This window comes from Photinus pyralis, unplaced genomic scaffold (genome assembly GCF_008802855.1).
Source record: "Photinus pyralis isolate 1611_PpyrPB1 unplaced genomic scaffold, Ppyr1.3 Ppyr1.4_LG4, whole genome shotgun sequence".
NCBI classification, from domain to species: domain Eukaryota; kingdom Metazoa; phylum Arthropoda; class Insecta; order Coleoptera; family Lampyridae; genus Photinus; species Photinus pyralis.
In genome coordinates, this window is record NW_022170511.1 from 43,437,055 (window position 1) to 43,464,529 (window position 27,475).

The window sequence follows — 27,475 nt, forward strand, 5'->3', positions numbered from 1 at the left end:
CTTTTTTGGAAAATTTCGAAAAAAATTGTTTATCTGATCTAAACTTAAGAAACAAGGCAATGGTTCGAGATATTGATTTTCGGCATGAAAAGAAGTTTAAATATCCCATTTTGTTTTTTAAAAAATTCAAGATGGCGGTCGCCCTCAAAATTGGGGCGATAAAGAAATTTCTCTGTTATTCCAAAACGTGCATAACACGGAGAGAAATTAGTTCTGAAGGAATCTAAGAAGTATGTTACCAGCAGTGTATCGAAAAGTCACTCAAAAGTAACTATGACTATATGATTAAATGACTAGGGGGCGGTAGCTATTTGTATGCTCCTTAAGGGGGCGAAGCTGTGGAAAAGGTTGGGAATCTATGCTATAAACATATACGATTCATGTGTACATTTTTGCTGTAAGTGCGTGAGTATTTCGACTATTTTTTCGAATACTGTGGGGGGGGGGGGGTTACGCCCCCCTCGAATGGCGCCCTTGTGTCCCACCTATAATACCCAACGACGCCATCCTATCCAAGTTAAAACAATCGAAAATCAATCCAGTATCAAGCATATCGATACTACGTGCAGGGTTAACCATTCCTGGATACCAACATATTTTAAGCTTCCGGCGCCAAGTATTTATTTAGCCCCAAGGTGTACATAACATTCCTGTGCTATTGGTCATGATAATACCTCCTACTATTCCTATCCCTTCTTTGACTCGATGTTGTGCTTTAACTGCAAAAAGGAAGGTCATTTGACAAAGGCTTGCCCCGAAACCACCAAAGAACAGTAGACGCAGCCAAAGGCTCTAATGGGAAATCGGGCTCACTCGAGCAACATCAGAATAAAATAATCTGAACAAACTGTGGTCAAATTGCTACTAAATTCGTAAGGGTTGCATCGAAGAATCGAAACAGGGGTCGTGGAACTACTTAATGTTATCTTATTTGTTCTAATTGAAAATTCAAATTTGCCACTATTTTTTTATTCATATTTTATACAGCGGCGAATCGCCCATTCAATATTCGTGGGTCGCGTTCCATGATAGTTTGGGAAATGTAAACCCGTCGGAGCGATACCGATTGCAACGACATTCGGCTCTCCACTCTTTTGGGACAGACAGGCATAAATTGCTGTACTCGGCATCGATTGGCCACGGAAACGCGGACTGGTATTATGGAATGAAATGACCTGCGGTTTACAGAACCAACGTTGGAGGCTCACTGACAGAATAATAATGTCTTTATTATAATAGGCGTAGTTCCGCCTAGGTCGCTTCCTACAGAACCCAAAATTTAAGGCACTATTTGGTCACTCGATCATCAGCAAATCCATCATCAACCATCAATCATAAGAGAAGGAATTAATTAATCCTTTCAACTTGTAATTTACTGGCAGCTTGCGTGATTAGCAAACTTAATTCCGTTTCCAATTACAAATAATTGACAGTCCGAATGGCTTAATTTTAATTAATGATTATTAAGCACAAGTATAATTTTGACAAAGTTAAGATTAGTGGCATTTACGAACCTTAATTTCGGTGTAATTAGACCACTAAGTTCGAGCGATATCAAATTACGTACCTATTCAATTCACGATTTCCCTATGGTGGATTCGAACTGAATATAATTAACAAAACTTCTGTACAATTTTAGTAACGGTTTGAACGACCAAATTCCCCTTACGTGATGGTGTTGTCCATCTGCTCCTCATCTAACTCGATGACGAAAAGAGATAGCGATGTCACAGCTTCGCCAATCGATTTCTACGAGTGCTATTGAATATGAGCCGGATTAAAAGTCTGGTTTTCAAATACGAGCTGAGTAGTAAAAAATTAGCTTACTGAAAATCGTATGCGATTCCTCGTATCTTGTCGTTTTTATACCGATTTTAGTTTATTATGGACGGATCACTTCAGTAGTCGTAAGGTTTGTTTTCAAATAATTTTCTGTTGCGGGGTTATTAAAAAAAGGTCGGATATGTGTCTGGGCCCTAGTCTGGACTTTCTCTTTAGGAGAGAAATGACGGTTTTCAATAACTCTGTAAATATGTAGTACTTAATAAATTTTAGTCATAGTTCTGGTAGTTTTTTTTTAGAGCTTCCTAATCTCTCTAGGGCTTTGTAAATGCTTGGAAACCTCTAAATAATTCAGGGACCGAAGTCGAATAGAACGCTACAAAATTTCAAATGCACTTAACAGACTGTATATAGAGCGGCGCAAAAACTACTTTCATATATCCTGAAGCGAAACTAGATTTGCAACTGCATTTGTTGTAAGTTACAATTGCTCAAGTTTTTTTATCAATCTTAATGTTTAAAAAACATCAGAACATTATAATTACTGTAATGTTAATTTAATTACGTGATATATTTATTTAGAATTAAATATTAATGAATTTATTAGTGTTGTGTCCAAATTTATCACATACGAGCGCGAATTTAACTAATAATCACTTCGGCATCGATGTTGGAACTTCCATTAAACAGGATTCAATTTGCCTATATAGTAAACAAAAAATTGTGTTTTAATTCTCATGAAAAATTCCCAACTACCATAAGAATTGTGCACTAAAATTACTCATGCTATAAATTCACAAAACACCCTTAAATACGTAACGTAACCCTTTGAAATATGCCATTTTTTATGGGAATTATTCGAAGGAAACAGAAACTTTCGCTAATCGATTTCTACGAGCTCAACGATTAGTGCTAGTGAATATGAGCCAGATTAAAAGTCGTGTTTTCGAATGCGAGCTAAGTGTCAAAAAATTCCCCCACCAAAAATCGCACGCGATGCTTCGTATTTTGTTTTAATCTATGTACCTCGAAATTGCTGATTTGAACTAAAATTCTTTTTGAAATTGCTTTCTGATATACGTAAATAACTACGGTATTTTTGGGAAACTCCGAGTATTTTTACTTTTCATGGTTCGTTAGAAGTTTCCGGTAATGGAAAAATCTGTCGGAGTCCCGAATAATTCCAGATTCTCTTTCAGTTTGAAGTATTTTCAAACTCCCTATTACCCACACTAATAGTCACCATTAACTTTTTTATTTCAAATTGGTTATTCAGTCCAATTCTGTAACTAACAAATTTGCAATATTGCTCGACTGGACCAAAATTTCTCGGGAAAACACTTTTTCTTATTAATTTTGGTGCGTAGAATCCAAAACAATCCGTACTTTTTCCATCAGACTTCTCAAAAAAATGTTATAGACTAGAAACTAATTTCGAAAGAAAATTCAAAGGGCTGTAACTTTTGAACTAGTAGCCCAATCTTGCAACTGTTTGAAATTATGGATTTTACAGGCCACGCTCTATAAGGAAAATTTTTTTCCGGGACGATCTGAGACAATTTTTTTTTCGGGGCAAAAAAAGGCAGTGTATAACCTTCCTTTTTTCCAAAAATCGACTGCACCAAAATTTCTCGGGAAAACACTTTTTCTTATTAATTTTGGTGCGTAGAATCCAAAACAATTCGTACTTTTTCGATCAGACTTCTCAATCAAAAGTTATAGACTAGAAACCAATTTCGAAAGAAAATTCAAAGGGCTGTAACTTTTGAACTAATGGCCCAATCTTGGAACTGTTTGAAATTATGGATTCTACAGGCCACGTTCTATAAAGATTGTTCAAGGAGCAGGGCCGAATTTGGCATGGGGCCATGTGGGCCCAGGCAAATTTTGAGGGACGGTAAAAAAAACAAATTTGGGAAATAATTCTACAGTACTATCGTGGAAATAGTTATTTACATATAAGTCCGGAAAATGATACATTACTGGTGAGGAAATATTGAATTGCGAGGCCCCTTTGAGGCCGAGTACTTTAATTTCCGAGTCAGGTAATGTCATTTTACTGACGAGTTTGGTATTAAATTTTACCCGAAATTGTATTTTAATATAAAATTTCAGTTTTTATATAGAACTTTTGATTAATGTCAATCTGTCAGTGATGACAGGAGTCATTATAGACATTTGGAAATGTCTATTTTCTCCCCCGCCCATTTTACTTATTTTATTTTTAATACTGTAGAAGTATTTTTCGAATTTCCCCTTCCAAAAGTTTCACAGAAAAGACATCCAAAGATATTCCTGAATTTGTTTGAAACATTTTTGACATTTTTCAAATCCAAATTCTCTTCAAATTTTTCTAAAATCTTTCTCGGTATCTTTTCTGGCCGCAACCTATTCAAATTCTATTCTTTAAGGGTACTGAAAATCTTGCCAAGATTTTTCCACTATCGACCTCCCCCCTCCACTATATTTATTGCGAAATCATCAAAGACAAAATAAATTTATTTATCGTTTTTTTTTCAATCAAAACGTTACAGAATTGTACAGGGTGGTTCAAATACGTGGCTTACCCTTGGGATCTCCGTATCGGTCAGAGAAATTTCTTCCTCTCTTAAATCTTTAAACCTTTTTTAAATGTTCGAAATATATTATTTAATATTTAAATAAAATTAATTGATACCAAAAAAAAATTTTTTTTTACGTTTATACATTGTACCGTATTGGAGTCATTATGGTGCATTGGATCGGAAACGAACTGTTTTTTACACATGTGACATGTTGTGTTACTTTGAATGGAAATTTGTATACTTTAATAATTATCTGTTATATCTTATATATGTTCGTGTTTTGTACGTATTACAGTCAACGAGGTTTACCAAAAATGAAATCTATCCACTTAATTACTTCATACGGTTTCCTGTATCGCCGAAACGGCTCCCCCTTGGGGCATTATGAAATGAATTGTTTGACAGTGATCGATACATTTTTACATTCGTGATTAACCCCACTGTATATTATTAAGCGTCCCTTCAACAGGCCAGCTGCTGTACGGTGCACGAACATTATTGGCATTGTCTCGACGACCTTGACATAGCTAACCGTCATCCATACTGAAAGGCACGCGTACCATTTTTTTGCTTATCACTCAAATGCATCTCTCCTTTATTTCGCGGAAGTAAATGGGGCAGCAGTCGACAAAAAAAGTGTACTGAATGAAAATAATCTCGAATGGAATTACAAAATGAACCCCAAATTATACATGCAGATTTGAATGCGTCAATTTACAAGGGTAACTCCCTAGACAAAATCTCGTAGAATTATGGGGCACGCGTCATGGGGCCGACCCTTTACTAGGTACCATCTGTCGCGTCTGTGACGTCACGTATTTATTGGATCGTATTGTCCGGGATAATAACGGGGAAACTTCACAAGAGGAGAATTTTAATAAAAAAAAAAAAATAATAAGGACGAATTTCAGAAAAGTAACTCAATTGAGACCTAATTACCTCTCCTGAAAGTCAATCTCTTCTCGAAAGAATGGAAATTGCTTTGAAGTTAGCTAATTAAAATTTATTGCTTCGTTGACTGCCTGCATTTCGCGAGCCAATTGATTTCCTCTTCGCTTTTTCTTGTTTGTGCGCAATTGCTAAGAAATACAACGTTTTTGTTAGGCATTTATTTCGAAAACTTGGCCTCCTTCGTTTCGGCGCCCGACCAACCGCCGAAACCAAACTTTCTGATATTGCAACAGAGCCGAAGGGTCGCGTAATAAACAATTTCAATAACCGACATTAGGGAAAATCCGAAAAACAGTCCGAACAGTCCTCCACAGTTCGCCCAGAATTCGCTCTCTCCGTACAGTTCGTTCCTTTCGGAGCTCATGAATTGCCAATCCTTGAAGTAGACCCTTAATCGAGAGATGCCCGATCTGAAAATCAAATGTACTCTTCGGTAATAACGGGGGTAATGAGTTTACGTGGTGGAGTTTATGGTTTCGCCGCTGTACTTGAAGTCGTTATGCCAATTCCATTTTATCTGTGACGTTTCGACATCGTAACTTAGCGAATGACAGGATGGGAGGCAGTTGCATTTGGGTTTGGCCACTTTTCTAAACTGTTTTCTTTCTCTAGGCACCCCACTCATGGAATCCATCCGAAGTGACACTTCTTTCTTGTAGTTTTCCAGCTGCAATTCACTATCGGCTATGAAGAACTCATCTAAAAAACACTTAGAGAATTGAATCCGCTTTTTGGTGACATGACTAAAATGAAACAGAGCAAAGTGAATTTCCAAAACTACTCTAGGATGTATCAATTTTTGGTTCTAGGGGGCGCTGTTTCAGCAGATTAAAAAAAACCTTACTCATCGCACAAGCCAATAATGGAATCGTTCCTATCCAAAATTGTAAGGCCTTTAAAATGATTAGTATAATTTAAACGTGAGAGTTGGTAGGGGTGCGGGAATGGATTCTAAACCTTCCATTGAACCTACCCCTAAATAGAAGGGTTTTTGCAATTTTTTTTTTAATAAAAAAAATTACAAATTGCAACCGATGATGGTTTGTTTTGAACTGAAAGAACTGCATAAAGACGTACGTACATATGTGCGCTCGGTATGAAATCTAATGTTGCTATTATTTAAATCTGCCTCAAATTTTAAACGGCGATTTTTAAAAACTAGCTCGGTTTCACTTTGACCACTTACTCTTTGCTGTTCGAAGACATTCTGCACTACCTGGTCCACATATCGGCGTACCTCTACTATCTAAAATTAAGATTGGTTAGAGAAACTATTATAGAACACTAATACGTACGTGGCATATAAAATCCAACACAATCGCACTTTGCGTACGAATAGTTCGTCAAGCACTCACTGAGACAGTTTTGCTGATCATAAACTTTAAAAAATCTCAGTTGTCTCTCGTAGTCCAAAAAACATTTGCGATCTTTCGCGGCGTATTTTTGAATTTCGGGCGACGTCCGTAACATTTTGGGTTTAACCGCGACCGAAACCAGTTCGTTTTGGGGAAGCAGGAAGTATCGTTGGTCGTACTGGGGGGACTCGCTGGGATGATGAATGACGATCTGAAATTAATGCCAATAATGAGGGTTGTTAAGAAGGGTGTACCTTGTAGCCGTCGAGTACGCCTCCACATAGGTCATCGAATTTTGCTTTCAGGCTGTGAAGGATAAGATTCAGTCCACCGGACGCGCCAGTTGCGATAGCTCTACGGGGGTAGGTTATTAATGGCGCACTCAAATGGTAACCGTATCTGGTACTCCAAGAGGAATTGGGCTGATGTGGAATTCCTAACCGATCGTAGTAGTCCAAGCTAAAAACAACTTTTATGATTACACGTTCATGTACCAGTGAGCTGGGAAGAGTTGTTTTTCTCCTTCCCATTGTCTTCCCTCAATTAAAGGATCAAATTTAGATGTCCCAATTTTTCTTAAATTTCGAGTAAAATTCATTGGCAATTTTTCCCAGTTCTGGTTTTGCCGGAAAATACTCCAATTTTTTTTAAAACAGATTTTCAGACTTCTATTTCGTAAAAAAAACTATGGGGTCATTTCCGACCAACTCAGAAGTGAAAAAGTTTCCTTACAACCAATGATTTTTTTGAATTTTACTCTAGAAATTGACACCAATTTGATAAACAAATCTGTTCATACATAGCCAAGATATTTAACCGTTCAATACCGACTTATGGCGCATTTATACAGGTTGATTCAAATTAGAGGGCCACCATGGGGATCTCGGGAACTATAAGAGATAGGTAGGTAGTTTAAATTTGGCAAAGTTGCGTATTTTGATGCTTAACAAAATGCAGTTTTAAAACTGAAAAAATTCTGACTACTTTTGAAATTTTGCGAAATCGTTTTTATTTTTCATATTCAACACAATATTATGGCCTTTTTTTCCCTCTACAAGATGCTAGTTTTAAATTTTAAATTCGACGTTTCGTTGTTTTTTCTTATGGAAGGATTTTTACTTTTTGTGTCACTTGATAGAAAATTTTTTCCTGATTTCAAAAATGTAAACATCACAATTTTTTTAATATTGTTAAAATATCGTCTTTTTTGCCTAGAAAATTTTGTCTTGGATAGTGTACATTAGTAATTCCTTGCGTTTTTACGAATTAATAGCGCCATTTCTTATTAAAAAATAGTGATATTTGCATTTTTGAAATCAGAACAAAATACTCTATCCAATGGCACAAAAAGTAAAAATGACTTCCATAAGAAACAAGTTGTAAATCAGCATATGCATGATTAAAGCGCATTTTTGGTAATACAGGTCAGTATTTTATTAGCGAAGTTTAAAATTATCGATCTCACGAGTAATTTTGGCTGCGTTAAATAATTAATTTTATTTAATTTCAATTGACGGTACGTCTTCATTTTGTAAAACAAATCGCAAAGTAAATAATAAGTTTTTATACTGGTAGCGCTAACGGTAAAATTATAGTACCTCCGAAACCCATATCGAAATTATTTTCTTCAATTATCGATCTCACAAGTAATCTAACTCAAAATAGACTAGTGCCTGCACATCTACACTATAGCAGGAAGCTTTTAGTGAAAATTTGAAGTCTCTAGCTATTGTAGTTGTGGAGATCTAACGCGGACAGCCGGCCTGCCAGCAATGACGAATATAATAGCGTATTTTTTTCAAAAATGCGCTAAAAACACAGTTAATGTTGGTTGACTGGCGACGAAACGTCAAAATTAAAATTTAAAAGTAGCAATCTTGTAAAGGGAAAAAAATGGCCATAATAATGTGTCGTTTATTTCGAAATATCTTTTTAAATAACTTCCTTCAAAATTAAAAACTATTTTGCAAAATTTCGTTTTTTTCCGGATCTCCGAAAGTAGTCGGAATTTTTTCAGTTTCAAAACTGCATCCAAAAGACACAAGCTTTCCAAATTTAAACTACTTACCTATCTCTTACAGTTCCCGAGATCCCCATGGTGGCCCTCGAATTTGAATCAACCTGTAGGTATACTAATGAAATAATAGCATTGTTACAGGGTACTTCTGTTAATTTGGACAGCGGGTTTATTGTAAGAGAACTAAGTAACAAAAGTTACGGTGTTTATCCTAAATCGCCAGAAAATGTAAATTAAAAAACAAATGAATATCGCAAAGCTAGTAAAAGATGAAAATTTGGTACATTTTTAATGGAACACCCTGTATATTTTTCAAATATTGAATAGATCTTGTATGGAATACCCCCCAGTACAACATATCGTAGAACTTGTTTAGTTTCTTTTCTAAACCACTCTTGGGAGGGCTAACGTTGAACCTTTTTGGGTGAGAATATAGCACCGGGGGGTCTTTTCGTACAATCATCACTACCATCATAAAACTCATACGAATGAAAACCTTTCATACTGGGCGGTATTCCGTACCACCCAAATCCCCCGGTGCTACTTTTTTATGTAAAACTCTAAGCCCTAACGAATACTTTCCTGACATTTTCAAAAAAGACCGTCGGACCTTCTTTTTTAACGAATGTTCTATGCTCCGCAGAATCGCAGTTCTGTAGGGGGGGGGGTCGATTACCCTTTTTTAAGCCCTGACGAATACTTTCCTGACATTTTCAAAAAAGACCATCGTACCTTCTTTTTTTAACGAATGTTTCATGCTCCACAGGATCGTAGTGCTAACTTTTACGGTCTTTTTTCTAAAGCTCGTATGGGAGTGTTAAACGCTAAACATTTTTGGGCTAGAATGTAGCACCGGGGAGTTTGGGGAGTATGAAATACCGCCCAGTAAACGAAAATGAGTTTTTTTTTCTACAATCATAACTACCGTAATAAAACCTCGTATACTGGGGGGGAGGGGGGGGGGGCATATACTCCCCAGACCCACCGGTACTACATTTTTATGACAAACTTTAAACCCTGAGGATACTGACATTTCCAAAAAAGACTATAAACGAATGTTGCATCCTCCACAGGAACGTAGTGCTTATTTCTATTTTCTTGTGTGTTCTGTTTTCTAAACCACTCATGGGAGTGGTAATGCTTTGGGTGAGAATGTAGGACCGAGGGGTGGGGGGGGGGGGACGAAGCTAACTTCTATGGTCTTTTTTCTAAACCAATCATGAGAGTGCTAACACTAAACATTTTTGGGCTAGAATGTAGCGCTAGGGGGTCTGAGGGGTATTAATACCCCCCTAGTACACGGAAATTAGTTTTACCCTTTTTCTACAATCATGCAATCTATACAAATGAAAATCTCGTATACTGGGGGGTGTTTCATATACCCCCCAGACCACCGGTTCTCCGTTTTTACGCAAAACTCTGAGCTCCGAGAGAGACTTTCAAAAGGAACCATGGGACCTTTTTTTCTTTGACGGTCCCCATTCTTTACTTCTTGCGCAACCAATATCAAGAACTGGTGTGTTACAACAACCCACATGAGGAGATCTTATCATTATTATTCGAAGAAGCTATAACGGAGGATCAAAAATGGTTTGACGTCGAGTCGTCTTTGGAAGTTTATGTTAAATAAGATTTCCCTCTCTAGTGCATATAATTGTATTTTTGTTTTTTTTTCCTGAAAGATAAAGACATTATTATGATGTAAAAAAAATCCAAAGGTGACTCGACAGCTGCTCTTTTTTGATCGCATAGTATTATATTAGGAGAACATACTATACAGTGTGTATAATCAATAGTTCTACTCACCTTGCATATTTTTGCATATTTATTGCCGTATCGTTATTGCCCATTTTCGGTTATAGAATATATTAAGGTATTTGGTTATAAAGGGTGTCTCAGTAAGAACTTGAATTTTAAAAATAGAAACATATATATTTATTTAATATATTTAAAAAAAAAATGTATATATTTATGGAGGTAGTGATGACATTTACACATGAAACAAATAGTACCTTTATTATGCAATGAATTAATTATGGCTGTAGGTACTACTCTACTACCATACTCATATTCATACTCATACTCGTGTCTTAAAATCTCAATAGCATTAAATGCAAGTTTCCTACACTAGTTTTTCTACGACTATAATTACCTATAAAGCGGCGATGCCACGATAGCCTCAAAAGCGGTCCAAAATTTGAGATTTTTAGTGAAGTCAGCGACCTCAAAGCATGCGTAGTCATGGTAACGCGTTCCAACGGAAGTCACTGTCAAATTTATTCAAGATGGCCGCCGATTTAAATCTTACTATTACGTTTGTATGGGAATTGGGAGAAAATACCAATTCGCTATGCTCAGCAGCTGTCAAAACTAATAATTTTTAGATCTGTCATTGTAATGGCAACTTTGATTTTCATAAATTGTGCGTCGTCATCCCGTAATGGTGCATTTTTATTGGTCGTAAACTTGTATCAAATGAAAATCTGTATCGAAATAAATAAATAAATAAATAAAGGTATGCACTCTTTTGACAAAATTTTGCAGTAAAACCTGCTGGATTTGATGAATTTGACGTGCAATTTTTTCTTTGAGGTCCTCAGTGGTTCGCATAGACCTTACCTTTCAAAAAACCACAGAGAAAATAGTGTAAACAACTTCGTGTCGGCTGGTTTTGGTCTCGCGAATGACATGTGGATTTTTATCTCCCCAGATTCGAGAATTCTGTTTGTTAACGAAGCCATTGAGGTGGAAATGAGCCTCGTCCTTAAGACGATTTTGTTGTGAAACTCATCGTCACTTGACAGTTGTTCCAAGATCCAGTCGGAAAATCTTTTCTCAAAATCCGTCGAAGAGTGCTGCGATGAAGGTTTAGTTGCTTGGTCGTGCTGGACCACAATCCCTATCAGCTGCGACGTTTTCCGCCGACCTTTTGAGCCGATGACGGGTAAGCTCTTTTTCATCTTTCAATGAAAACGTCCGCTCAAATTTTTGGATCAAGTTCTCAAGAGCAGGCCGCGAGGGTCGATTATGCACACCGAAATGATTACGTAACTAGCGAATCGTCATAGTAAAATTTTCCCCATTTTTGTAATCAGTTTTCACTGTTCAAACGTTCTTCCATTCTCGTAAATGTCAATATTTTAATTAAACAAATACCAAAGATGGCCGACTCAACAATTGACAGTCGAAAGCGGCGCGCAATTCAAAATTCAAGTTCTTGTTTAGGCACCTTTCTATATCTTCACGCGGATTCAGTGTTGCCATTTCTATTGACTGTTAAGGTAAGGGGGCCTACGCATCAGATTTCAAGCTAGAAGGCCCTCAAGAAACTTTACTTCCGACTTTAGTAACAGACATTTTCGATTCGGCTCGAAACAAGGTTTTTGTATTAAATAGAACCGACGGTTTTCCTTTAAATGGTTGGTTTCATGGTTAATGAGCAATTCAGTTACAATTTCTAAGTAATCACACTGTGTATGGGTCAAAACAACCGACGACTAACTTTTAAAATCCAAAATTTCGTCCGGAACATAATAACAACCTCAACCTCGGGTTGCCAAAAAAAATTTGGATGCAGGGACCCTTTGGTACTTCCACGGCGATTTCTAAGTCCCATATATTCGCCTTTCCGTATTTGAAAAGTCACGTTTTTCGAGTTTTCTTATTTTAATATAAATTAGAGCTGTTTAAATTCGGCCGTTTAATCTAACTTGTTTATTTGAAGCAGAGAAAGAATGATGAGTAATCGACATTGAAAGGAAACTTGTTTCAGGTGATAACGCGTAAATTCGATTGTTACCAGTTGATCCGTGACCGCGTTTCGGAGTGGACTGTTCGCAACTTTTGACCTGACTAATTTTCGCGATATTAATTACCGTTGTGGTTTGCCGAGTAGGAACTGCCATTATGGACATCATTTGGTACCATGGGAGACTAAACCAAAAGGTATGGAAACGAAATCTTTTATTTTTTGAAAATGTTTTGAAACAAATATTCGTTTCGACCTAGGCAAGCAAAGCAAAAAGGCCTAGGAAACGATTTTGTACCTAAATTGTATGTTCTGGTACAAGAACCAAATAATATACTGTGTGTTCCACATTTGAGTAACTTACCAAAAAATCAGCATGTAACTTACTCAGTTTCTGACGTAAATAAATCGCTTCGATCCAAGGAATGAAATGAAAAACACACCCCATCTGTGGATAGTGTTGGCACAAAATTAGGATAATCATCATAATTGCAGTACTCTTTTCTCAAAATCCGTTGAAGAGTGCTGCGATGAAGGTTTAGTTGCTTGGTCGTGCTGGACCACAATCCCTATCAGATGCGACGTTTTCCGCCGACCTTTTGGGCCGATGACGGGTAAGCTCTTTTTCATCTTTCAATGAAAACGTCCGCTCAAATTTTTGGATCAAGTTCTCAATAGCAGGGTCGATTATGCACACCGAAATGATTACGTAACTTGCGAATCGTCACAGTAAAATTTTCCCCATTTTTGTAATGAGTTTTCACTGTTCAAACGTTCTTCCATTTTCGTAAATGTCAATGTTTTAATTAAACAAATACCAAAGATGGCCGACTCAACAATTGACAGTCGAAAGTGGCGCGCAATTCAAAATTCAAGTTCTTGTTTAGGCACCTTTCTATATCTTCACGCGGATTCAGTGTTGCCATTTCTATTGACTGTTAAGGTAAGGGGGTACGCACCAGATTTCAAGCTAGAAGGCCCTCAAGAAACTTTACTTCCGACTTTAGTAACAGACAGGGCTATTTTCGATTCGGCTCGAAACAAGGTTTTTGTATTAAGAACGGACGGTTTTCCTTCAAAAGGTTAGTTCCATGGTTAATGAGCAATTCAGATACAATTTCTAAGTAATCACACTGTGTATGGGTCAAATTAACCGACGACTAACTTTTAAAATTCAAAATTTCGTCCGGAGCATAATAACAACCTCAACATCGGGTTGCCAAAAAAAATTTTGGATGCAGGGACCCTTTGGTAATTCCACGGCGAATTCTAAGTCCGATATATTCGCCTTTCCGTATTTGAAAAGTCACGTTTTTCGAGTTAGAGGTGTCTAAATTCGGCCGTTTAATCTAACTTGTTTATTTGAAACCGAGAAAAAATGATGAGTAATCGACATTGAAAGGAAACTTGTTTCAGGTGATAACGCGTAAATTCGATTGTTACCAGTTGATCCGTGACCGCGTTTCGGAGTGGACTGTTCGCAACTTTTGACCTGACTAATTTTCGCGATATTAATCACCGTTGTGGTTTGCCGAGTAGCAACTGCCATTATGGACATCATTTGGTACCATAGGAGACCAACCAAAGGTATGGAAACGAAACTTTTTATTTTTTGAAAATGTTTTGAAACAAATATTCGTTTCGACCTACGCAAAAAGGCCTAGGAAACGATTTTGTACCTAAATTGTATGTCCTGGTACAAGAACCAAATAATATACTGTGTGTTCCACATTCGAGTAACTTACCAAAAAATCAGCATATAACTTACTCAGTTTCTGACGTAAATAAATCGCTTCGATCTAAGGAATTAAATGAAAAACACACCCCATCTGTGGATAGTGTTGGCACAAAATTAGGATAATCATCATAATTGCAGTACTCTTGTTTCATGTTACAGTGCCACACGTCCTTTTCGAAATCGCTCGATATCTGAAAGTTTCTCGATCAACTTTTTTAATTCACAATTAGGATACTGACGTTTAGTAAGAAGTCCAGTGCACCCTCATCGACAGTTTCGGCATACTCGTAAACGTACCGCATCGCTTTGGGGCATATTAAAGACGCGTACTTCATTGTCCTGCAACAGAAATTTTTGACTTTGACTTAAAAAACAAAAGATGAATTTTGGGAGAAGCAAAAGTCAAAGTGTTTTAATTGCAAAAGTTTTCTTTGGTGGTTTTTGAACTGAACATTTCCGATCGCAGCCAGCTTGGAAATCGGCAGTCAGTGCTAGTGATAACCAATGTTTCTTAAATGGGCCATGTATGCTTTTAAAAAATCATGTCAATACATGGAATAGATGGTGATAGGAAACGAACATTGCACGTTTTTAAAATTCTTTCTCCCTTCAAAAATTAAGAAATTAAATCCCTAACGTTCCCGAAACCCGTTTTAAAACTCATCTTCAATTTTTGGCGATTTTTGAGACCCTCCTCAACGCTTTCCGTTTTAAAATAAGCGCAAAATTAATTAAATACTCGTTCGGAAAAGGTCGCGGTTTTACAAAAAACAACTCACGTGACTATTGCAAACCTTCGGTAGAAATTATAATACGTGGTTTTTTAAGTGTACATACATAGTATAATAGTTGCATAATGAGATTCGAATTACACTATACAGGGTGGCCCACTAAAAACAGTCAATGCCAATTTTGCCAACTTAACGACAGTTTTGCGAGAAACGCTCGAACACGTCAATTTTAGTTTTGAGGGGGACACCTAAATTAAGTAATACTACTTACATAACTTTATCCCTGAGAAGGGAGTGAATTGCATCCCAAAAATTGTAAATGGGAAGGGGTAGTACATGTTAGATAGGTCGAAAGGAATGTTCATTATGTTTTCAGAACTGTTTTTGTTTTTCAAATCCGATCAGTAGTTCCAGAGAAAACTCGATTTAAATGGATTTGCTGGGCCGTTTTAAATGTTTATTAAGTAGGCGTTGAAGTTGAAATAATTGAGAGCTTGTGTCAGAAAAGAACATCTGACATAAGTGCACAAACAAGGAAGCGAATTTGTGAAGCCAGAATCGCCATTTAAAAAAAATCGAAACAATTTCCACCCTTTGCGCTATAGTGTAAACCGAGGTGTAAACCGTCATTGTTCTTGAATTTACCACAAAATTAAACAAGTTAATCACAAATTCGCTTCATTGCTTGTGCACTTATTGCACTTCAGATGTTCTTGTCTGACACAAGCTCTCAATTATTTCAACTTCAACGCCTACTTAAGAAACATTTACAACGTCCCAGCAAATCCATTTAAATCGAGTTTTGTCTGGAACTACTGACTACATTTACCACCCCTTCCCATTTAAAATTTTTGGGGTGCAATTCACCCCCTTCTCGGGGTTAAAGTTATGTAAGTAGTATTACTTAATTTAGGTGTCCCCCTAAAAACTAAAATTGACGTGTTCGAGCGTTTCTGGAAAAACTGTCGTTAAATGGGCAAAATTGGCATTGACTGTTTTCAGTGAACCACCCTGTGTAAATCGCAGCAACAATTTCTTTCGTGCTAAGTGGCAGTGAATAAAACTAAAGTTTTGGGGTAACACTGTAAACCGATTGTGAATTTTAATCTTGAGTCTTGACAAAAAACTACAACACTACGCCCGTTTAGATAGCTAGGAAGACATTTAATCAAAGGTTTACCTTAATTTACATTCGCACCCCCAGCTACCCCCATTTTAAAAGTAGCATATGCACCTCCAATGGTAACGGGAGACCTTTAATGGAGTTGATTTTTTTAAATTTTCGTTAGAGTTGCACGTTTTGACGGTATTAGAATATACACAGAGTTGATTATTACAATTTTTTAGCGCATTTTTGAAAAAAAGACGCTATTATATTCGTTATGGCTAGTTGGCCGGCTGTCCGGGTGAGATCTCGGCAACTACAATAGCTAGAGACTTCAAATTTTCACCTTTCTGATGTAGTGTAGATGTGCAGGCTCTGGTCTATTTTGAGTTAGATTACTTGTGAGATCGATAATTTAAGAAAATAATTTCGATATGGTTTTCGGAGGTGCTATAATTTGACCGTTAGGTAGCGCTACCAGCATAAAAACTTAATTATTTACTTTGCGATTTGTTTTACAAAATAAAGACGTATCCTCAATTGAAATTAAATAAAATTAATTATTTAACGCAGCCAAAATTACACGTGAGATCGATAATTTTAAACTTCGCTAATAAAATACTGACCTGTATTACCAAAAATGCGCTTTAATCATGCATATGCTGATTTGTTTATTACGAATACAACGATATAGGGTACTTACACAAAACAAAAATTGGAAATTGTTGGTTTCAACAGGATGGTGTACCCGCGCACAACGCCCTAATCGTACGAGATTACCTATCAGGCATATTTTCCATTTTCCAGGAAACATAACTGGTTAAGTTTTTAAATCAGTTATTATCATAATGACAAGTGCATAGGGGGAATATTTTCTTTGTTTTGTTGCCGCGTAAAATGTAGGCTGCATGTGTATTGTTTCTGTAAAACGAGTGCTGGAACGCCGTTCCGGTGCGTTCCGACACCATGACACTTCTGAAACGTATATAAAATAATCACAAACTTCACTTCATTATTTTCAAAATGGTGGCTATTGTAATATTTCAAAACTAGAAATAGCGAATATCACTGCAATCAGTGTTTTCTTTACATTACAATTGACCTCTGAAAAGGCTCCCTCCAAGAACAATTTAAAACTGGTTCGCTTTTAGGGTGATACAGTTGTGCCCTTTTGTGACTTGCCCTCGTACAAAATTGCCTCTTGTTTTTTATCTTGACTGTGTTCAAAACTTGCGTAAATTCTCGATGAAATAATTCGAGTTGTTTGTATACACGAATAAAAAGTCAAATTACAATATGCTTTGCACACGCTAATTTTTCCACTTATGATTTGACTTTGTTGGTAAATAAAATGCCACTTTTGTCTCTGATTGTTTAACTACGACCGCGTTTTGCTTATAGTACGACTTCTTCGAAATGAGGTCGCCTAATGTAACGTAACGTCGAAGTTAATATTAATTGTATTAATGACAGTTGATTATGCGAACGCGCTGTACCCAAACGGATTGCTTTTCTCGGAACCTTAGTAACACGAAACTGTGTCCTCCGGCGTTTTTTTCCGCAGTAGTTTATACGCTGTTTTAAAATATGGCCCTACTCCAATTCAGACTCACGAACAGTTTACGTTTTTTCTGTAAGAAATTTGTTTAATTGCATTGAAAAACTGTTGTCTAATTTATGCGCTCGTTGATGATGATGGCATCGCGGTCGAAACAGTTTCATAGAATTTGTTGCTTGAAAATGCCCAAAAATTTGTTTGTATCATCATTACATCGAAATTAAGTGTACTTACTCTGCCCCAGTTGCATTAATACTTAATTGTTCACTCTCAATCTTATTAAGCGGACAAATCGTAATGGCCGGAAACGGAATTTGATAGATCGGCGTTTCGCTAGTCGCAAATGAAACAATAACTGGCGAATTGAGCCATTTTGCGTGCGTGGTCAAAACGGAACTCGCACACAGGAATATGGCGAAAGTAAGGAAAACCAACCACCATAATCTGAAATACAATGAAAATCGTACCACGAATCGTGCAGATCAAACTCTCACCTCTCCAAGATGCTGCGATCTTTCTCCGCCAAAAATTTCAAACCGTGAATGCTGGCGTTACTGCAGTAATGGGTAACGTAGTTTTTGAAATTGCGAATAAAAGATCTAACGGTCATACTGGCGAAGACGCGACTCGTTTGAGATAAGCAAATTTAATAAAATGAGGCGTGATGGTGTGTATAATAAATAGCGGGTGTCACACCCTTTTGGGATGCCACGTTGATATTAATTTTTCCTACATTTTTTTTTAGTACATACCTAAGTATTGATCCATCTTTTGCTGGTTACCTGCCCTTTAAACGGCGAGTCTTTTTGTTTTTCATACGCTAATTTCGTATTTGGTTGACGCGTTGAGTGAATACCATCTAAGCAGGTAATGAAATTATTTAATTAAAAATGAAAATTATTATGCTTCCGTGTATGAGTGAATAGTAATTATTTTTCACTCTATAATTCTCACGTATAAGGGAATAACGTAAACGTGACGCGTCGGATTCAGTTTTTCGATTTTGACAATTCCTTCCGTTACGCTAACGCCTCGTCTTACAGAAGCAACCATCTTTAGTCATTAAGCCCTAACTCTACTGTCATATCTCGTACTATTAGTTTCTTTGTTTTCATCAATATATTCACAAAATTATTATAAAAAGCACTTTGAAGATATGGATCAGGTTAGAGTGTGATTTTGAAATTAATTTTAATGTCAAAAAAGTAAAGTTGGTTGTTTTCTGTTGTACACTTCATTTTTATTTCATGCTCCGCGTCCCATTTTTAATAAGAATGGCTGATGCCATTACTCCCCGATTTCCGGATCCTATAAAAATACAATGCCCCATAGAATTCAAATGAGGTAGATAAGACGATCGTTTTTCACCTACTACTGGAAAGTTTGAACCTTTAAATTTTGTACACCAGGTATACTTTCTGTGATATTAAATGCCTAAACTACTTGAAAATCCGTAAAAGTGAAGGAACCGAAGAAGTCTGAAGTCCCTCAAAATCTAAACTCACTTTGTCTACAAGTTTAACCTCGTTTGCTATTGAGGCAAGGCCAACACCTTAGCCATTGTAATAAATAAATATTTAATGGTTGATCAGCAAAAATTGTACTCGTAGTACCATAAACAATCGACGTTTTCCCAGATAAAGGTTATCAGGAAAAGAAACTGTATATAAATAACTGCCTTATCTCTGTTCCTGAGTGTGCACGAAATGAATCAGTACTCTTTGTTGCCCTGCTTGTGTACTACAACTTGTGCTTCAAATTTTCAGTGAGTGCCAAACAATGGTCTCATTAGTGGAAGGCCACATCGGCGAAAGTGATAAAATGCTTAAGCCGGAATTATCGTATTTACGTACCGGTGACGCTACGGCAATATGTCCAGCCATTATCATTATGATTATGATAGCGGCCATCGCAACGGCCATTCTAGTTTTTGGAGTTCGTTTTTACATTACGGCGTTAGAAGATTAAGTAAGTGCCTTTGGTTGCAAGCTTCTTCCTATTTTCATATATACATATTTTTCAGAAAAACTAGCCCTTCCAGAAACTGTCAGTATTTTTTTCATTTTGCTAATTTATTGTTTTATATCTAATGTACTCGTATTTATTAATTGGTGAAAAGTTGCTTACTTTTCGCATTATGAATAAAGGCTAGTAAACTGCGTTTGTCAATAATATTCGCCTTTTTACAAGCTTTAAGTTTCAAAACAATTATGATTTTGACCTTCATTTTCCCAAATGTTCTACATTTTGAGGGATCTTTAGATGTTTTATGGGGAACTAAGGACGACACTTAACGTAAGGAGCAATACTAACAAAAGAGGAAGATAACCACTTGGTTTGGTAATTTTAATAGTTTTCTTTTCCATTAGTTTGGCGTCAGTTTTGATCTGATTACATTGAAATTACAGCTGTATGCCTTAGAAACCTCATTATACAATTTTAAACCTTAAAAGGAGCTTTGGAAATCTCGTCATTTACAAAATAGGTTGAGCTCTGCTATTCTTTTAATGAATAATTATTGCAAACCAATCACGCTACTGAACAGGCTTTCTACCATAGATTACTCACCCAATACATAACGTGCCTCTTTCCTTAAGTAAAACTAGTTTGGATTATCGGAAAAACATTGGCAGCATTAAAGATTAAATGATACACTTCAGTCCTTGGGTATATAAATAAAAATACCTTAATCCGTACCTAAATACAGGGTGCCCACTATGTGTTAAATAACGACTGTATACAAAATTTTGCTATATAAAAGTTAATTAATATTTCATTTCCCACAATAAGGCAACACTCTGCTGTTGTTTCAGAAAACGAATCAGTAACGAAAAACAATTGTACGTGATAGCTTACCCCACTGCCATTTTGAACCCTTATTGAAAACCATTTTACAGCTAATTTCGTTTTGTCATCAAGGTATAATAAGAATTGTATACGTTCATTTGTTTTATTTTGATGTAGGATATCTAGTTTAATGTTATTGATTACTTAATAGAGCTTTTGAAACATTTTCACATAAGGGTAGGTACTAATATGTTACGTCATGGAAAAGAGAAAAACAATTTCTACCAAACGAGCCTAATAAAAAGATACATTGTTATTTAAAAAAAAATTCAATCGTTTTTCGTTATTCATTTGTTTTTTTTTGAAAAAACAATTGAATGCTCCGTTATTATGGGAAATAAAATATTAAACAAATTTTATATATAGAAACATTTTGTATACAGCCATTATTTACCGAGCTATTATACTATATTCCATACATAACGGGCACCCTGTATATGTACCTCAAGCATAACTTGCTTTTATGACAGGTGACATTTTTTAACTACTTTGAATGCTTAATATCAGGAAAGTGGGATCCAATACTTGTTTACCAATTAATTCCTACATTATAATGTTTCGACCTATTTGACCAGAATTTGACCAAATTTTTTATTATGCCTCAACCTTATCTTTTAACGCAAAATTATGACATTCTGTAAGACTTACAACATTCAAGAATAATTTAATATTCATTAGGAATTCGATAATAAACACCTGTTTTGTTTAATGTATCAGAATAATCATGTTTCAAATTTTTATTGATGTCATTAGTGCCGCACTTGACGTACTGATGACGTTATTGTACTATGGGATCAAAAATCAATTGCTGGCGAGTCACCTTTGGAAGCTTTGTTTACATGGGAAATATTTAATTTGAACTTCCAAAGGCGACTCGATGGCAATAATCGCCCGTTACTAGTGGCACCTGGATCTATGTACTTTTGTACTCACTCATTTCGGTTTAATAAGTACACTCACTTTAGCTAGCTAGTGATCACTAATTGTTGAAACAATGAAAGACATCATCATTTTTATCAATTTTGGATGTAACATATTATACTTATATACAATGTGCAAAGCTGAAAATTATGCAATTACAAAACTACATAGCGATCAAAACTTAGTTGCTGTCGAGTCACCTTTGGAATTTTTGTTTACATGGGAAATCGTACTTAACTTTAACTTCCAAAGGCTACTCGACAGCCACTCATTTTTGATCGCACGATACTTGACAACTTCTCCGTCATATCTCAAAAACAAAAGACGATCCTTAAATGACAAGTAAAATATGTCTCATTTAAGATAAAAATTGACGTGTTCGAGGATTTTTTTCAAAAACGTTTACTAACAGATTTATTGTGATACTTCCAGACTTTACACTCGCTCTGTATATTATTTTCTTCACTACTAGTACTTTAAACTAACAGATTTTGTGCTATTGCCTACTAGTTGATAATGATGTCATTGCTAACCACTTTCAAAAGCTGCCGAGAAAGCCAACTTTACAAGTCATGATAGTGGCTAGTATACTCGTATATTTAAAAATTTTCTTAGAAAATGAAAAATGTGTCCTATAGGTATTCTCACACGATTAGGGCGTTGTGCGCAGGTGCACCATCCTGTTGAAATAAATCAACAGTTTCCAACTTTTTTTGTGTGTGTGCCATACATCGTTGTGTTGGTAATAAAAAATATTACTCAATACAGTATGTACTTTCTCTACGGGCCATATAAAAAAATAAAGTTAATGGTTATTTCTCCGAAACGAAACGTTGTATTGTAGAGCCGAAATAGTGGAAATGAGAAAGTGTTGTTTTTTTGTATCTCTTATAATAACAGCAGAAAAAAACATAAACGAAATCGGCATTTTCCAAAATTTCTAAAAAAAAGTTTGATTGACAAACTTCTATCAATATGAAATATCAAATATATTTACATCATGACAGATGTCGATTAATAAATTTTCATCATGAAACCTTCCTTTTCATGCGTACTCTATGGCAGGGAAATGTTAGTTTCCATGACAGAGGCAGACCACCTTTTTTGCCCCCTTGCACTTTACCGGCCGCGCCTATAACATTGCTAAATGTCTATGACTCTTGTCGTCAATGACAGATTGACATTAATCAAAAGTTCTATCTGAAAACTGAAATTATATATTAAAATACAATTTCGGGTAAAATTTAATACAAAACCCGTCAGTAAAATTTCACTTTTGACTCTGAGATTAAAGTACTCGGCTGCAAAGGGGCCTAGGAACTTCAATATTTCCTCCCCTGTAATGTATTATTTTCCTGACTCTTATGTGATTGTTTGTTGTGTTGACAACAATTTCAAAAATTGCTTAAACATAGATGGAACTGCTCAACAGACCTATGATATACATTTATACGTTACTTCTCTAACCTATGTAAAAAGAAAATTGGGGTGACAGACGTTTACTTAATCATCGCACAAAATCTGTCGGTATCTCTCGGTCCTTTAAAGGTTTTTAATAGATTTTCCAAATGTCTCTTTCTGGACTCCTTCAAAAGGCTTTTAGAGTCTTTAGAACCTATTCAAAATTGACATTAGGCTCCAAGGTTTTTCTTTTAAAATTTAAATGCTTTTTTAGACCCTAAAAATGCTTAATTTGTCTTAACAGCGTTTTATAGAGCATTTAGCAGAATTGCCATGGGACATCTTTAAAAGCATTTATGACTGATTAAGAATCTTTGACGAAGTCTTCAAAAGTCTTTCAGAAGCTTTTCAAATTCTTGAGATTCTTTCCCCTCTTAGGAGCCGAGTGTTTAAGGGCGCTTTTGCGTGCCTTTAAGACCTTTTAAAAACCATTGTTAAACGAGTTCAAGCACCTTGAAGAGTGGAGTCTGGGTATTATCTGCATACTAGTGAATTTTGAGGTGTACAGGATAAATAGCAAGGGGCCCAATATGGAACCTTGTGACACTCCACGGCATAGAGGAATAGCTTTCGATTTACGACCATTTAGCAACGCTAGGTTTAATGTTATAAAGGACATTCATAATGTTGAAATCTAAGTTGTGTTAGAAAATCATACATGGTGTTCTCCGAATGCAAATTTATTAATTTTTCATCAGCACGATCTTTAGATTTGAGAATGAGGGCTTCATTAATAAGCAAGATTATTTAGTTGCAAAGAAACTTCAATCTTGTTCGTACATCAAACATTTAGACTTTTTAGTTTTCTCCACAGTTTGCGAGATCTGTTACTGCGGACATGGTGATCTAAATACCTACGCCTTTTTTTTAAGAAGTATTCTAATTTGTGCGAATATCGAAAACGCATGTTTCTTACTTTCGACTTATTTTGCTCTATCACCCTCTCCATCCCCTCCTAGATGCGCGATTGGACATGAATTTTGAGTATAATAGTAAATACATACCTATAACTTTGAATAAATTTTATTCAATATTCAATGTCTATTACCATATACAGGGTGCCCACTATGTATGTATTTTCTCTTTAAAAATTAAAAGTGGTTTAATATACAATTTCCCATAATAAGGCAGCATTCAGTTATTTTGATTTCAGAAAACAAATGGGTAACGGAAAACAATTGAATTTTGAATTAGTAATGTACACTTTTATTAGGTTCAGAGATTTTTTTTCTATTTTCACTGACTTAACATGTTAGCACCCTTGATACTTGATACTTATACAAGAAATTAATTTTTTTTCATGCTTTTCGTGTTAGGTTAGGCCACTGTCTTGCAGTTAAAGCGCACATTTTATCTTCAAGGTTTAATAAGAAACGTACACGTTCATTTGTTTTATTTTGATGTATCTATATCTAGATTAATGTTATTGATGTAATTAACAAATAGTTTTTAAATTTTTTGAAAAATTTTTTTTGTATAAGTGTACTAACATGTTACGTCAACGAAGAGAGAAAAAAATCTCTATCAAACGAGCCTAATAAAAGGGCATATATTAAAAATATATAAATAAAATATATTAAAAAACAATTCCATACGCCGAGACTGTGAAGAAGCATGTTCTATTGTATTTTTACATTAAAAAAATTATCAAAGCTCTTGTGTGAGATCGAAGGAACTTCAGTGCAATGTTGTATGGCAGATCAGTATTCTATTAGCTAGTTCTGACTCCACCATCAAGACCATCTTGTCGAAGGCTACCACATTCCCTTTGTCTGTACCCACTTCCGACGTCCCTTTCACCCGCAATTCGCATTTTGGTGGATTTCGCTAAAAAACCCTCCACAAAATTGTACTCAATTTTTGCATAGCTCAAGCTTCTTCTGGCGACACGAGAAACAAAGCGTGGTTCGATCTCTAGGAAACTTGAAATTGATATTTTTTATGGTACTACAAGAAATATTGGTTAAAGGCTTAAAGATCAATATCAAAATAATAATTTTTTTGCACAAGAATACATATAGAACAATAAATATAAACAATAATAATCTTTATAAACAAAATATCTCATCTAAAGGAATGGTGGATTGAAGTGTTCCCATAATGCTGCTGTGTAGGCAAGCTTATTATTATTATGAAATCAATTGGAAACACTTGGACGAAAACTGTACAAGAAAAAAAAACTGAAAAATCACCACGCCAAAATAAACTACGCTCGGGGATGGCGCACAGATCCCACATCATGTAGTCCCGTCTCTAAGTTGTTAATTATATGAACTCGGTAGGTACATGTACCACTCCTCGTCTTTCTACAAGCGTTGTTCTATGGGCCCGCATTTGCTGCCAGCCAGCCAGCCAGCCGTCCAAAGTGACATTAAAAGCTATCTTTTTAAAAATAAATTTGCAAAAATGGTTTTATTACTTTCTAAGATAATGAAAATACGTATATTACTTAAAGCATATAATACTATATTTTCATAACAAGTTGGCAACTATAAATACCACCGTATCAAGGATAACTCCATTAGCAGTGATCTAAACCAAAATGCGCCCCTTTGCTTCCCTCTCCAGCTGTTACATAGCATAATAAGGGATTTTCCATTTAAACGTATTTATGGAAACGGGCGCAAATACTTTATTTATTTTGTTTGGTTGTTTACAAATTTGCAATTTTCTTTCCATGCTTGAAGCGCAAACGGAACGCACACTTCGCAAGCTGTTGATCTTCTGCAACCCGTTAAGCGAAAAAGGCCTTCCCTAAACATCTAAAGTAAGCACAAACATTGTTAAAATGACTCGAATAATAAGTGTCGTAATAATGGCCGTAATCACTAAAATCACCACAAGAGCACATACAAAAGCTCTCGTCGTCGACGTCCATTCAACGTGGCATTTTCCGACGACGTCGGATGAGACCGGGACATTAAGGTTATGATCACATAAAACATTCACCGTTATGTTCATTGTAGCTTATAGAATCACTCAGTTTTATTACCGCACATCTGTACAAACGTCACCTACTTAATTATTTAGAGGAAACTGCTCCAATTCACAGAAAACTTGTGCAAGTTATACTAACGGGATCAATATTTCGGAGCTTCCAAGCTCCGACGAATTCTGCCGATTAAGGAGAGGTCGAAGAATGACGTGCCGGAATGTTTACAAGCCTTCCACCCCAAATAATAAAATTAATTCTTTACTATCTCTACTTCAAAAACTAGACGTCGGTCGCTCAATTTTGATGCGACGCCACGCTAATAGCGCGGAAATTAATTTTTGCAACGCCGAAGGAAGGAAATTCAAATTTATATCGACGCATCGGGACGAAGGGGATGCTGTTAATGAGTGCAAATCATGGTCGCGTTGTGTGCGTGTAATACAGCCCCTAAGCGCCTTCATTTCTAAACAAATGAATAACTGTTCTGTTCCAATTCGGATTATAATTGCACGCGCGGAGATTAATCTGTAACTGACTGGGTAACACAATCGATCCATCCGTTGGCAACAGTTTTTCAATTCTAATTTGAATATTAATCTAGATCAAATTATTTGAAGCATGATGAAGGTTCCTCGTTTATTTGATGAGATGAGAGTAGGTACCTAGGGGAAATTGTGATTACGGAAGCCACGTGCGCGACAACAATTGATACACGCTTCCATAGACGATTTGATCGATATGAGTGCAGTTCCCACAATCGGGGTGCAAATGCACACATGTTCGCTTAGTGCCACTTCTTTTGTGAGTAAAATTACTAATCAACGCTTCCGCTGTCGGCTTGATGGGGTCGTCAAAATCAATAAGAGTAGCAAACAAAAGTTTATTACCGACAATACTTAGACTATCCGGGAAATACGGGATTATATTTATAATTTCCTTTAATACCGCGATCCTCCCGTACCAATTCCACGTTATCACTTCGCTTGTCGAACAATTTTATGACCGTTACACCGATCTCTTCGGAGGAGTCGGTCGCATTTTCACTCGTCATCGTAGTATTTTCCTGGACGCTAACGTTTATTGGATGCTCGGGAAGAACGCTTGCCTCCAACTCCATTCGCCATAGTACCAGAAAGCAGAAAATTAGAAACTTCTGGAAACTAAAGTATTCAATACGGCCCTATTTTAGTGTTAGTAGTACCTACCATATTCGTGCACAAGAAGATACAAAGAACAGTCGTATGAAGCATTATTTCTGATATTTATAGTTGGCACACCTCACTTAGCGCATCGTACTCTAATATAATTTAAACCAACTATCTAATTATTTTGTTTACCCCTGAATTCACTATATCTTCAAGGACTGTTTAACGGAATATCTGATGCTCCGAGCCCGATTTCTGTAATAGTAAAATAGCACTGTATAGCTTTATTTAAGATGATGATAATTCAATCAGGCCAGGGAATTAATTACATGAATCATACAATGCGATTTTCGTAGGTAATTGCGCAAGTGCATCAAAATTACCGATATTTTTTTTGAAAGCATGTTGTCTAAAAACTGCATGAGTTTATTTTCATATTTTGGCGAAATATGAAAATGACCGAATGCAGTTTTTTACTGACATCATGCTCGAATAAAAAATTATCATATATAATACCATAAGTAGTCGAAGTATTGTCGAATATTTTTGAGGTGCTGTCACGAATGCTAGTTACGCTGATTACCACGAGCGCTTGCGCGAGTGGTATTAAAAAGCGT

At 36.1% G+C, this 27,475-nt stretch overlaps 1 protein-coding gene and 1 long non-coding RNA gene across 2 annotated transcripts; one reads left to right on the forward strand and one right to left on the reverse strand.

The window, feature by feature from the left end:
- Positions 1-5,454: 5,454 nt before the first annotated feature.
- Positions 5,455-18,219, reverse strand: LOC116168506 (pickpocket protein 28-like). Its single transcript, XM_031484396.1, has 9 exons — positions 18,044-18,219; positions 17,784-17,993; positions 14,395-14,494; positions 14,186-14,346; positions 6,907-7,111; positions 6,593-6,863; positions 6,484-6,543; positions 5,756-5,996; positions 5,455-5,707 (listed from the first exon to the last, which is right to left on the reverse strand). Exons 1-9 carry the CDS (start codon positions 18,157-18,159, stop codon positions 5,455-5,457), a joined length of 1,617 nt encoding a protein of 538 aa, XP_031340256.1. The 5' UTR covers positions 18,160-18,219.
- A 1,002-nt stretch (positions 18,220-19,221) lies between these two features.
- On the forward strand, positions 19,222-19,709 carry LOC116168507. The gene is made up of 2 exons (XR_004144774.1): positions 19,222-19,517; positions 19,573-19,709. It is a non-coding gene; the product is annotated as an uncharacterized LOC116168507 (long non-coding RNA).
- Positions 19,710-27,475: the final 7,766 nt, after the last annotated feature.

Excerpts from the sequence above, each read along its gene's own strand:
- LOC116168506 (XM_031484396.1), bottom strand. The coding sequence starts at position 18,159 with ATGACCGTTAGATCTTTTATTCGCAATTTCAAAAACTACGTTACCCAT. Across the intron at positions 14,495-17,783 it reads ATTAATGCAACTGGGGCAGA|GACAATGAAGTACGCGTCTT; the intron begins GTAAGTACACTT and ends TTTCTGTTGCAG. Across the intron at positions 5,997-6,483 it reads ATGTCTTCGAACAGCAAAGA|ATGAGTTCTTCATAGCCGAT; the intron begins GTAAGTGGTCAA and ends AGTGTTTTTTAG.